This window comes from Oncorhynchus mykiss, chromosome 2 (genome assembly GCF_057628025.1).
Source record: "Oncorhynchus mykiss isolate SJ-2025 chromosome 2, ASM5762802v1, whole genome shotgun sequence".
NCBI classification, from domain to species: domain Eukaryota; kingdom Metazoa; phylum Chordata; class Actinopteri; order Salmoniformes; family Salmonidae; genus Oncorhynchus; species Oncorhynchus mykiss.
The window spans coordinates 50,709,394-50,723,591 of record NC_143023.1 but is presented as its reverse complement, the minus strand read 5'-3'; the positions used below and the strand labels follow the sequence as shown (position 1 = coordinate 50,723,591).

The following is a 14,198-nucleotide window of genomic DNA, read 5'->3' as shown; positions in this document are numbered from 1 at the left end:
GAGGAATGGAAGATTCGATATAGGCTGATAGTTTTAAAAATATTTTCTGGGTCAAGGTTTGGCTTTTTCAAGAGAGGCTTTCTTACTGCCACTTTTAGTGAGTTTGCTACACATCCGTTGGATAGAGAGCCGCTACTGACTCAGGACAACTGAGCTTTGGAGATAAATCTAGAAAAATGCTCCCTGTTAGTGAACATTTTTTCTTTGCTATGATAAGAGTCTGCTAAATGGCCAATGTGTTTTTTAAAAAGTGAATACAAGCTGTCATGGACTACTAACACTTTTTTGGTCTTTCCCTTAGAGGAAGATACCCAAGCTGACCAGCAGGGGGCATCTTCCTCAAACCCCCTGGACTCCCTGTACAGAGATGTCCTAAGTGATAGGCGAAAACACACGTCTGTGTCTGTATCAGAGGACTCTGAGCTGAAAACCACAGGACACTCATCTCTACCTCAGCCTGAACCACAAACTGACTTTGAGAAATCACAGAGCTCATGGAAAAGCACTGACCAATCGCAAGTCCAGCTTGACTGTAGATCTGATCCATTGAGAAGTGGGATCAGGGACTCTGACCAATCAACTACAATGGACACTTCTGGCCAATCACAAGATCAGGACAGATCTGTACACAAGCAATTGTCAGCTCCAAAGAAGATAAATGTGAGCCAGCCAATTGGGAGTCTGTGTAGTGTGGCAAAGGCGGGGCCTGGGGGTCCGGTGATGGTGCGGGGCAAGGTAGAGGAGGTTCCAGAGGAAGAGATTCAGCAGAACCGGGAAACAGAGCAAGGGATCCGGAGCATACCACGGTTCCACAACTACCAGCCAGGGAAACCATCAAAGGTAGAACCTTCCTCAACGTAACATCAAACTAATTGTGTTTTAGTAACCGTGTTTCCCTGAGAGATAAGAGTATCACTCACTTGTTCTAATGACATTAACCAGACTCGGTTACGTGTCTGATATATAAGCTACTCATATTACAGACTAAGAATGAGAAATGAAAAAACTGTCTGAGTTCAGTCTCATGGCTTTGAGATCTGCCACACCACCTTGCTGTTGTCTGGTCCCTGTGGTTGTCCATAGGTGCTGTGTGTGAAGAACCTGAGTGCCCGTGCCTCTGTGGCACAGCTGGTGGCGCTATTCTCCAGGTTTGATTGTGACATCACCCAGCCTGTTGTCTACCGCCTACTCACTGGCAGACTGAAGGGACACGCCTTCATCACACTATCAGGTAACACTGACGTGTGCACACACAAACTTTGTCAGATGACTGAGTTTACTCACACACACACACACACAAGTTCTCCCTGTAGGCTCAGATTACACGCATGCATACACTCCTCTATATTTAAGGTGACTGACTAACTGACTAACTCATACACACATGCACTCCCTCGCTCTATCTCTAAGCAACACACCAATTCAAATGTGCTTGTTATGTATATACATTGCACATAACACGTGCTGTAATAATTGTGTATAATATAGTACGGTGATTCGGAAAGTATTCAGACCCCTTGACTTTTTCCACATTGTATTACATTATAGCCTTAATTCAAAAATGTATTAAATCTTTTTGTTTCTCATTAATCTACACACAATGCCCCATAATGACAAAGCGAATACAGGTTTTTAAAAACAGAAATACTTTATTTACATAAGTATTCAGACCCTTTGCTATGAGACTCAAAATTGAGATCAGGTGCATCCTTTTTCCGTTGATCATCCTTGATGTTTCTAAAACTTGATTGGAGTCCACCTGTGGTAAATTCAATAGATTGGACATGATTTGGAAAGTCACACTTCTGTCTATATAAGGTGCCACAGTTGACAGTGCATGTCAGAGCAAAAACCAAGCCGTGAGGTCGGAGGAATTGTCCATAGAGCTCCGAGACAGGATTGTGTCGAGGCACAGATCTGGGGAAGGGTACCAAAACATGTATGCAGCATTGAAGGTCCCCGAGAACCAAGTGGCCTCCATCATTCTTCAATGGGAGAAGTTTGGAAACACCAAGACTCTTCCTAGAGCTGGCCACCTGTCCAAACTGAGCAATCGGGGGAGAAGGGCCTTGGTCAGGGAGGTGACCAAGAACCCAATGGTCAGTCTGACAGCGCTCTGGAGTTCCTCTATGGAGACTCTGCAGCACTCCACCAATCAGGCCTTTATGGTAGTCTCTCTGAGTGGCCCAGTCAGAGCCCGGACTTGAACCCAAACGAACATCTCTGGAGAGACCTGAAAATATCTGCGCAGCGATGCTACCTATCCAACCTGAGATCTTGAGAGGATCTGCAGAGAAGAATGGGAGAAACTCCCCAAATACAGGTGTGCCAAGCTTATAGCGTCATACCCAAGAAGACTCGAGGCTGTAATCGCTGCCGAAGGTGCTTCAACAAAGTACTGAGTACAGGGTCTGAATAATAATGTAATGTCTAAAAACCTGTTTTTGCTTTGTCCTTATGTCCTGTGTGTAGATTGATGACGAAAAAAAGATTTGATCAATTTTAGAATAGGGCTGAAACGTAACAAAATGTGGAGAAGGGGAAGGGGTCGGAAAGTATTCAGAATTCACCATATACAGTATATACTGTACCAGTCAAAAGTTTGGACACACCTACTCATTTCAGGGTTTTTCTTTATTTTTACATTGTAGAATAATAGTGAAGACGTCAAACTATGAAATGGCATTTATGGAATAATTTAGTAACCACAAATTGTTAAACAAATCTAAATCCAATCTTTTGACTGGTACTGTATATATCGTCCAAAAATAACATCTTAATATGTAACTGTATTGATATATTTCTTATTTTCTCCCATCACTAATATTGTTGTGTTGTACAATTTTCTAGACACCGAAACGTCCCAGAGAGCCTTGGAGATGGTGAATGGGTACCGGTTGCTAGGGAAACCTTTGGTGATCGAGTTTGGCCTAGAGCGGAGGGATGAGAAGAAACCAAAAACGGAACGGGAAGAGGAGAAAACGAGAGAATGTAGTGTACCATCTCTACCTAACCCCAGTACTACAGACACTAAATACTACGACAGGACTTCAACACACAAATAAGAGAGAGAAACAGACCGACCACATACATATGTGTTCAAAGGAGGAGAGTGACTCTTCAATGACTGAGGTTTGACATTTCTGCTCCTTGTACCATTTGTTGTGTGAAGGTCGATAAACGTGGATTAATTTGTATTTTTGTCCTGGATGTTAAGTGTTTTTTTTGTATGATCATAGGCTGTGTTTGGAATGTGAAGTATTAAAAATCTGTTCTCTGTTGCATTTCATTCTAATGGGGAGATTCCTCCGGGGGTCCAGTGGTGAGAAATGGTCATATTTGAGTAAAAGTTTAATGTACGTTAATAAAAAATGACTCAAGTGAAAGTCACCAAGTAAAATAATACTTGACTATAAGTAAGCAAACCAAAGAAAACATATATATTTTTTATAGGCAGGCAGGGGCTCCAACACCATTTACAAATGCAGTATTTGTGGTTTGTAGGCCTCATTGCTCGCACATGCTTTTTCAGTTCTGCCCACAAATGTTCTAAAGGATTGAGGTCAGGGCTTTGTGATGGCCACTCCAATATTGACTTTGTTGTCTTTAAGCCATTGTACCACAACTTTGGAAGTATGCTTGGGGTCATTGTCCATTTGGAAGACCCATTTGTGACCAAGCTTTAACTTCTTGACTGATGTCTTGAGATGTTGCTTCAATATATCCACATTATTTTCCTGCCTCATGATGCCATCTATTTTGTGAAGTGCACCAGTCCCTCCTGCAGCAAAGCAACATGATGCTGCCACCCCCATGCTTCACGGTTGGGATGGTGTTCTTCGGCTTGTAAGCCTCCCCTTTTTCCTCCAAACATAACGATGGTCATTATGGCCAAACAGTTCTATTTTTGTTTCATCAGATATTTCTCCAGAAAGTACGATCTTTGTCCCCATGTGCAGTTGCAAACTGTAGTCTGGCTTTTTTTGACAGCGGTTTTGGAGCAGTGGTTTCTTCTTTGCTGAGCGGCCTTTCAGGTTATGTTGATATAGGACTCGTTTTACTGTGGATGTAGATACTTTTGTACCCATTTCCTCCAGCATCTTCACAAATCAAAGTTAATTTGTCACGTGCGCCGAATACAACCTTACAGTGAAATGCTTACTCACAGGCTCTAACCAATAGTGAAAAAAAGGTGTTTAACAGTCTGATGGCCTTGAGATAGAAGCTGTTTTTCAGTCTCTCGGTCCCAGCTTTGATGCACCTGTACTGACCTCGCCTTCTGGATGATAGCGGGGTGAACAGGCAGTGGCTCGGGTGGTTGTTGTCCTTGATGATCTTTTTGGCCTTCCTGTGACATCAGGTGGTGTATGTGTCCTGGAGGGCAGGTAGTTTGCCCCCGGTGATGTGTTGTGCAGACCTCACTACCCTCTGGAGAGCCTTACGGTTGTGGGCGGAGCAGTTGCCGTACCAGGCATTGATACAGCCCGACAGGATGCTCTCGATTGTGCATCTGTAAAAGTTTGTGAGTGTTTTTGGTGATAAGCTAAATTTCTTCAGCCTCCTGAGATTGAAGAGGCGCCACCTTTAGACTGTTAAACTAGAACACTGTCCATATCAGATTTTCCATATTGTTTATGAGTCGCCCCAGCGGCTTTGCCCGATGTCCTTTGTGGTGAATTGATGTGACGTGTTTAGGTGAGCGGACAGCTTGGGCGATTGATTTGTAAGTTGCCCTTCGTGCTCCCATACCCTATCATTCTATATATTTTTGGGACTAATTTGTATGCAGGTAGACCAGAGAGGCCACATTCCTGATTGGCAGATGAGTGGCAACCCTGATTAGAAGCACCTGCTGCTCATTTGTTGTTCTTTACAAATGCTGCTTTGAATGAAAGGAAATTGTACCTACACACTAAAGAAGACTGTAAAGCCGAAAAGTCTGTGTACGCTATCCCTGAGGCAGTAAAAAAATAACAAACATTGAATAATGAAGTAGGCTTTCTGCAACATATTTCTGTGCGAACCCTTTACACTTCTTTGTCTAATATCCAATGGCATCCCAGTAAATAACCCCCTCAGTTTAGACATAGGAATGTGACATTTCACCCGACTGCCATTTAGTGAGTTCATTTTCAAAACGATTTGCAATGATCAGAGCCTTCCCATAACTCAGCGGTTTGGCATCCTTAATCACCCCAATCGCTTTCCTCATTTATTTTGTCAAATGTAACGGTGGAAGTGTTTACTTGCTGCTGCTGGGAACACTACAATAACTTTAGAACCTTCTACTCCGACCTCTATCTAAACGGGTCCTGCGCTTTACAGGTCTACTCTCAACACGCACTACTCAATACTTCCCCAGCATTATTCATCCCTCCATCACCCCCATTGCGATTTATCTTATTTTTCGATTAGGTTTAACGGTGGTTGGCATCCAATAAATGTTTCATTACCGCCACCTACTAGACTGGAGTACAACTCCCTTACACTTTGCTTGAAAAAATGAATAAATTAACAAATACCCTATCTCTCTAACACTACACTCATAATTATATTTTTTCATAATTACCATACTCCACTATTTAAATCTATTTAGTCCTACTTCAGGCCAATAGCCTGAAAGGACACCACCACTTAATACACACTGTAACTCTTCTGATGTTAAGTCTCACACACCCAAATACCTCACTGCAGCTGCCACCACAACCTCTATTTCCTGTGACTTACAATCCATTCCTGCAGTACAGTTGATAACCATTGCGATAAATGTTAAAAATCCTATTTTACTGAAACATATTTCACTTGTTGGTTTATCCCTCTGTACTGGTACAGATCTACTACTCTCACCACTCCTCCCCATTAACCCATCTTCCTCTACTCTATTCACTGCCTCTGCATACAGCAACTTCTGCACTACTCTAACCCTGGAAACCACAAACTGCCTCTCTCACCGGACATTTCTGATTCTCAGCCCCATGGGCACCCCTACAATTAACACATACCACTACTTTCCCCAATGCCACACACTCCTTTGTCTCATGCCCTTCTGCACACTTCTCACACCTAGGAACCTCCTTCCTACACACTGCTGCCACATGCCCATAAGCTTGACACCTGTAAGAATGTAATGTATTTTGCACATACAGGATAACTTATATATCCTAACATCACTTTGTCGTGCAACGACTCAACATCAAAACTCAAAAGAACAGACTGTTTCACCACTCTACCACCCTGTCTCCGTCACACCAAACGACGAGCATCACAAACACCAGGAATCTTCCCCTTCAACTTTTACATTTACTGCTACCTCTGTAATCACTTCTTTCAATGGCTATCTTTTCTTGAGAACGAAAAAACAATGTACATTTCTTGCCCCCATTCGTTTAATCTCCCTCTGACCAGCAGAAACACAAACAATTATCACAAGACCACTTCTGGATACCTTCACCGATTCTACAGTACCCAACTCTGTTTTCATCCACCCTGAAACCACAAATGGATCAGTCAAAAGGCAAGGGTCCACTTTTTCCTAAAACTTTACTCCTACTGTCAGACTCATCTTTATCCTGACCCTCAGTACAAGCCTCCACCACACCTAGAACCTCTGATAATTCACCCTCATTCACTTCCTTTTCAGCTCACTCTGCTTACACTTTCTACCATTCTTCAAACCAGCTCTATTTTTCCCGCCATTTTTTAACCGACTCAAGCTCACCCTCTTCCTCCCTCTCTCTCTTAGACCCCCACTTCCAAGTAAACGTCTCCTTATGATAATACTGCAATTCTTCTGACATACATCTTCTTCTTGCTTTCTCAAGGGACGCCATTTAAACGGCTGTCACAGTCTCCGTACAATCAGCACGAACCCCTTGTGATGTAGCACTCAACAATGCATCCCACTTATAATGCAGCTGCTTCGTCTTGATGTCCTTCTTTATCAAATGCTACCATGACGCTTTTCAATTTCAAACAAGTGCCTGCGATTTCTCGTACTCCTGTTCCGACTATTTACAACCGGTGTAACTAGCTGATCATCATTGGTTTCATCATCAATATCAATTGCCCTAACACTACCATCTGACCTATCTGCCATGCCGACCCCAGTCACAGTACAGTTGTGCCAAATCCGCCGAAAAACAAAGATACAGCTTTGTTACTGACTGTCGTCCGAAAGACCACAAACAAATGTGTCATCTAATTCTATCGATCAACAATGGAAGTATCGACTCCTGCCACTTCATGGGACTCAATTCTCATTATTTACAGAATGTTGCCACCCTGTGGATATTTGTTTGTACACTGTTCTCAAGACCCCAACAAAAAAAAGCATAATAACAAGCAAAAGGTTGTGGTATTTGCTTCCCTAAAAGCCTTGTCATTATATTTAAACCATCTTTGATTATTAGTCATTCATTGCAATAGTATGAGTATCAACATTAAACATAATAATAATTAGGAAAATAATCATTCTAACCTGTCTTTTGCTTTCTTTTCAGTTTGCCTTAGAATCAAGTAAACATTCTACTGTTGAGCATATTTACTTGAACAATTTTGTTTTTAATCTAATGCAGAATTGAGAGAACCACACAGTGTTTTTGTTCTTATATGGCTATATAACTTTCATTAGAATAACACATAACCCTCCACTCAAGACATAAAAAATATATATTTTAACTGATTTGTTTTTCAAGAGCTACACCATGTGCATATATATATATATTGTACATCCTCCTCTTCTTCCCCGTTCCACCCCACACATCTAAAGTGAAACCACAGTTTTCACACTGGACCCAAGACGGTGTATCCTCGTTGGTGGGAGGGAACTCCCCCCTTGCATCGGCCACAGAAGGAACTGTTGACTTTAAATGTACCTTTTCTTTTGTGGCCTGTTGAGAAAAAGAGAACATGCATTTACTAAACTGTGCTAGCTGGATACATCCTTACATCAGTTGTACATCAGATTCAATGGGTAGGAAATAAACACTGGTGCAGCGGTCTAAGGCACTGCTTGAGAAGGTCATTACGGACCCAGGTTCGAGGCTAGGCTACGTCAAAGCTGGCTGAGACCAGGAGACCCATGAGGCGGCGCACTATTTCCTGCGACACATTGCCGCGGCTTCCGGATTAAGGGAGCAGCTTGGCAGGGTTGTGTTTCGGAGGATGCGTAAATACCATTTGGATATCATGAAAAAGTTGTAAAAAAGAAGGGCTTTTTACAGGTTGGCATAGGAGGCGGAACACGTTTCTTGGGTCCAGCTGGGGTGGTTTAGGAGGAGGCAGTGGCAGTGGTCCCGTCTGTGAGGAGAAAGCAACATGTTAGCTAGACATGCCATGTTTGATCTCCACCAAGGTAGAGTGGGGGACCCCAAACGCCTAACTGACAGCCTTTTTGTCCCTCACCTCCGACAGCCATGGCCCCTTGGCAGTAACGTTTCCATATATTCTTGGGGTTCTTTCGCAATGTGCTAATGTTTGGCATGATGTTCTGGAAAAGAAGACAATATGATGGTTATTATAGGATTTACTGTATATCTATCTGTATACCAGGTAGCCTTGTGGTTAGAGCAGTAGACCAGTGATCAGAAGGTTGCTGGATTGAATACCTGAGCTGACAAGGTAAACCTCTCTCGTTCTACCCCTGAACAAGGCACTTAAACCACTGCTCCACGGTAGGCCATCATTGAAAATAAGGATGTGTTCTTAACTGTCTTGCCTGGTTAACAACACCTTAATTCACAACTATCTGGCTTGTAGTGGGGTTGAAGGATTTTTTACATTTTTATAGTTAGGTTCTACACTGAACAAAAATATAAATGCAACATTTGAAGTTGGAAGTTTACATACACTTAGGTTGGAGTCATTAAAACTCGTTTTTCAACCACTCCACACATTTATTGTTAACAAACTATAGTCGGTGAGGACATCTACTTTGTGCATGACACAAGTCATTTTTCCAACAATTGTTTACGGACAGATTATTTCACTTATAATTCACTGTATCACAATTCCAGTGGATCAGAAGTTTACATACACTAAGTTGACTGTGCCTTTAAACAGCTTGGAAAATTCCAGAAAATTATGTCATGGCTTTAGAAGTTTCTGATAGGCTAATTGACATCATTTGAGTCAATTGGAGGTGTACCTGTGGATGTATTTCAAGGCCTACCTTCAAACTCAGTGCCTCTTTGCTTGACATCATGGGAAAATCGAAAGAAATCAGCCAAGACCTCAGAAAAAAAAATTGTAGACCTCCACGAGTCTGGTTCAACCTTGGGAGCAATTTCCAAACATCTGAAGGTACCGTGTCCATCTGTCCATACAATAGTATACAAGTATAAACACTATGGGACCACGCTGCAGTCATACCGCTCAGGAAGGAGACGCGTTCTGTCTCCTCGCACCAAAGTATGTTCATCTCTAGAAGTAAAAGTCAATCCCAGGACAACAGCAAAGGACCTTGTGAAGATGCTGGAGGAAACAGGTACAAAAGTATCTATATCCACAGTAAAACAAGTCCTATATCGACATAACCTGAAAGGCCCCTCAGCAAGGAAGAAGCCACTGCTCCAAAACCACCATAAAAAAGCAACTACAGTTTGTAACTGCACATGGGGCCAAATATAGTACTTTTTTGAGAAATGTCCTCCGGTCTGATGAAACAAAAATAGAACGGTTTGGCCATAATGACCATTGTTATGTTTGGAGGAAAAAGGGGGAGGCTTGCAAGCCCGAAGAACACCATCTCAACCATGATGCACAGAGGTGGCAGCATCATGTTGTGGGGGTGCTTTGCTGCAGGAGGGACTGGTGCTTTTTGCCCCACTGTACCTGATTCAACTCAGGGCCTGATGATTAGTTGACAAGTTGATTCAGGTGTGTTTGTCCGGGGATACAATTAAAATATGTATTGTTGGAGTTCTCGAGGACCGGAGTTGGGAACCACTGGCCTACAGTATGATCCCATTAGCCTTACGGGCATTTGCAATGCACCCTTTGACATTGTGCATCTAATGCAGAAAATAGCTTAACTCACACATTGTCTACATATTCTGCTATATGTTCTCAGTTTAAAAACGATACCAGTAGACAATGTATACGAGGCTAATCATTATGCTGGATTTTGTACATGTCTTGGGTTGACGTGAAATTGTTTAGTGCAAATCCAACCCTTGTAATCTAGATGCTGACATGTCTGTGATATGATGGGATCCTTAGCTTCAAACACACACAACTACTACCACCAAGTTCAGTGCCAGATCCTTTTCTCCCAGGTCTATGTGGGACTTGATAATGAGGGTTTGCCTAAGACTACCACAACAATTACATTGTCTATGATAAATGTGTTTAAATTGTAAAAGAAACAAAATAGTTGGGCTGTACGAAATGCTTTTTATTCAATGGGGCTAGGCAAAGCAGAGATGACAAAATACTTTTCATTTCACCCATACAACAATATAGCCTATTATTAAAGAACAGTATGTTTGCAATATCCTAAACAATAGTATTTTCCACGTTCCAAATTACATTTTACACTGCAAAAAGTCAGTTCCCAAAAACAAGAAAAAAAAAGCAATAAAATTAGGGAAATATTACTTAAAATAAGCAAAACAGGAAAATTTAACTTGCAAAGATTTTTTAAACAAGTAAAAATATCTAGTCTCAAAGAACGCACGGATATCTTTAACCTAGTGCGTTCAGACTAAAAACAAGCTATTTGTCTGGATACAAAGAAAATATTTAAGAATATTTTTCTCAATATGTTGGAAAATGTGCTTAAATGTAGCAAATGCTAGTGCCATCATCTTGAAATAAGGCTGTATGCTGAGTAAATATATCTTAAAACCAGTACAGCTACACTAAAACCAAGTACATTTGTCTAGATATAAAGAAAATATTTAAGAATTATTTTCTCTATGTAGGAAAATGTGCTTAAATTTAGAATCCAATGCTATTGCACTCGTCTTGAAATAAGTCAATATGCCCAGGAATTTACATAAAAATAGCATATTGTGCTTAAAATAAGTCATCTGACTGAGATAAATGTACTTATACTACTAGAAATGAGATTGGCTTGCTTAAAGAAAGAATGAATCTAATTTCTTTTCACTTCTTAATTGAGGACTCAGTATATCCAGTGGCTGTTATGAGCAGAACGAAGGATGCAAAAACAACAACATCAAAGGCCATTGGTGGTCAAGGTGAAAACGTAAGACCAATGGGAAGATAACAAACGTAACAGTGCTTTAAACCTTCTTATAATAAACAACAAACACCCTGCCTATTTAATAAAGGTTATCGGATTGGTTCTCGGATGGGCCAATTACACACAGTTCTGTTATTGGGACCGGAAATAAAAAAAATTGTATTGTGCAACCCTAGTTAGTAAATGACCTTTTCCACTCGGCCATAGCCTTTTTATATGCAGAAGTCATGTCCCGGTCGTGGATGGCGTCTGAGAGGACTTCTGTCTGCAGCACAGAGAGTAGTGTCGCAATGATCTTGGGATATGTGAGGTGAAAGGCGTAATAACACGCCATGAGATGTCCTCTTTTGGGAAGGTCACCACAGGCATGGTTCCAATGGCCAGTACGCAGTTGGTTTTGCAGACAATCACGACAGGGCTGAAGAGTGGTCTCGCCTGAAGAAATGGGTTGGGGTCTTCTGCAGACTGACACAAACACAAAGAGAGAGAAAAAATATGACCACAACGACAATTCACAGCCTTTGTATATTATACTTAAGTAATGAAAATTCTAATACATGCACACATTTCTTACCTCAAGGATGTGAAGCATATCCTCACTTGCATGTCCTATCTTCTTCAGTGGAACCACAGGTGATGGGAACATATCTGGTAAAGCCTTCATCATGGTGGTTGAGTGATTCACTGTTAAAAACGAAAATAGTTTCATTTGATTTACTGCAGCCAGTTATTTAAACAAAAATGTATCCATTCATGGGATTCTCCATTGTCAACAGAGCCAGTAATTACCTTTGTCCAGCAGCAGTGGCTTCATTACCTTTTTGAACACTCCATAAAACTTGTTGTAAAAGGTCCCCCAGCGGGTCTTCAGTTCAGGTATGAAGCGGGAGTTCCCTCAATCGAGGATCCGCTGGAGTTCATCCATAGGCAAGCAAGCAGGCAGGCACACAGGCAGACAGACAGACAGTGTAAGGAAGCATTAGGAAGCATTAGACTGGTTGCTACCAGAACTAATTCTCGTGAGCTCACTGTTTTACATTTTCCTGAAGTAGTTTACCCCCGTCCCTGCTATGGCTTCTCAAGCTGCTCAGTTCCCACACTGTATCTCATTTGAGATTCAGTCTGGTGTTAACCAGGCTAAAGAATCATAGGCCTACTTAAAATGAATACATTTGCTTACATGATCCAGTTCTCTGAAGCAGGGATACGCTTGAAGAATCTTGGTAGGCCTGTCCTGCTCCTTAGTAGCATCAGAGTCGATGAAGGCCCGTCTTGCTTGGAATTCAAGGTCCAGGAGATGGGAGATCCTTCTGGTTGGGTCTGTCCTTGGTTTTGTACATCTCCTGTAGAGTTTTATAATGTATGGCCTGGTTCTGTAGGCTCTCAGTAGTTTCTGATGCCAGAAAACATAACAAACACGACCAATTAACATTTAAAAATTTAGACTGAAATTAAGACCAGTGATTCCGCTGGTACTACCCCCCCAAACCTCTCATTCCACAGGAAACACTGTAGACTAAATAGTCACTTTGTTTCTAGTCCCTCATTTAGAGTAGTAATAGAAGTTGCATTTATATGGAAACACTATCAAAAAGGTAGTGCAAGCTAATGAAACTAACGTTAATGCTAAATTGTCTCCCATATTAAAAATATTAGTTACTTCATCTTTGCTTGCCTAGTTAAGACCATGACTGACACCATGGATAATTTAGCTTCTCTGTCTTTGGCGCCCTTTCTATTTATTTTTTATTGTCAATAGAAAGGGTGCCAAAGAAGGCGAAGCTAAATAATCGACGGTGTCAATCATTAGGGCACATTTACACCTCATGAACACTATTTCTGGCAATAAAGCACTCTCAATCTAACCAAAGTGAATGGCCGTTCGTGCAGTTATTAACTGCTAAGAGTCAACGTTACCTAGTTAAAATTAGCATGCTAACTTGGTTTGCCAACTATCCAATTCAAATGAACATTAGCTAACGTTAGCTTGCTAAGGAGAAAGGTAGACGGGTATAAACAAATGAACATGACCTTTTAATACTGCGGTTGATATATGATCCATGCCTGGATATGTGTCATCCATTCCATCTTCATTCATGTTGTTGTTAGATAACTCAAAGATTTGGACCGTCTTTGACTTTTTAGTTAGGCCTCCCTTATGTAGCTAGATAATGCGATGAACGTAGGTCAGTTAATTAATAAGCAATATCACACGAGAGGGAGTGCTGAACATCAGCACGGCTGTGATTACGTCGTAGGTGCGAGGCCACAGATAATAATATTCAGGATAACAGCACGACCTCCAGTGTGATATTGCTTTTATACAACAGTTCTACAAGCGCAATTTTTTAGTGAACAGTAATAAGCGACAGCAGATTATGATTTGTTTATTTATTTAATCATTTATTTGGCTCCACCAACACACATAGTTCCACCACTGGACTGGGACACATAGTTCCCCAACTGGTCTGGGACTGGACTGTTGCCAAGCACCACATATTATGAGGTTTCTGTGTTATGCACTATAGCACGTTACCATATATGTGATTGAATATTATCTGCTGTTGGCTTGTGTGGGTGTATGTATGTGTTATGCAACATAGCTGACTTGAAACATTGTTAACAGTTTCAAGGCCATGGGCCTTTCTCATGATGGAAAAATACAGAAGACAGGACCTGTTCAATGAGTTGGGAGGGGGGCACATTCAGAGCGGGGTGTTGCGAGAACAAGGGGTCTTTTGTTAGATAACAGGAGCCAGGTACGAGATAACGGTATGAGCGCATGGATGTTCTTCGCAGCAACAGTTACATCTATCAACAGAAGCGCCAAGAGGAGGGGACCCGCCTGAACGCCTGCAATAGGCTGAGTAAGTTTAAACCACGCCCAGCCTCTACTGTGATAGGCCAACAGACGGGTTGGAACTGTCTATCACAGTATAAAGAATACTGTTTACATACATCTTGTCAGTTCTCTGTTTTGCCCTGCGAGGTG

The 14,198-nt window shown here is 41.6% G+C and overlaps 1 protein-coding gene across 7 annotated transcripts in view; it reads left to right on the top strand.

Moving 5' to 3' along the window:
• rbm41 (RNA binding motif protein 41) overlaps positions 1-3,284 on the top strand; it is a 218,449-nt gene extending 215,165 nt beyond the window's left edge. For all 7 annotated transcript variants that reach the window (XM_090201568.1, XM_090201566.1, XM_090201567.1 and 4 more), the window contains 3 exons: positions 302-840; positions 1,084-1,231; positions 2,851-3,284. In XM_090201568.1, the coding sequence (XP_090057694.1) occupies positions 302-840; positions 1,084-1,231; positions 2,851-3,065 (902 nt within the window). In that variant the 3' untranslated portion in view covers positions 3,066-3,284. The remainder of the gene's footprint in view (positions 1-301; positions 841-1,083; positions 1,232-2,850) is intronic.
• Positions 3,285-14,198: the final 10,914 nt, after the last annotated feature.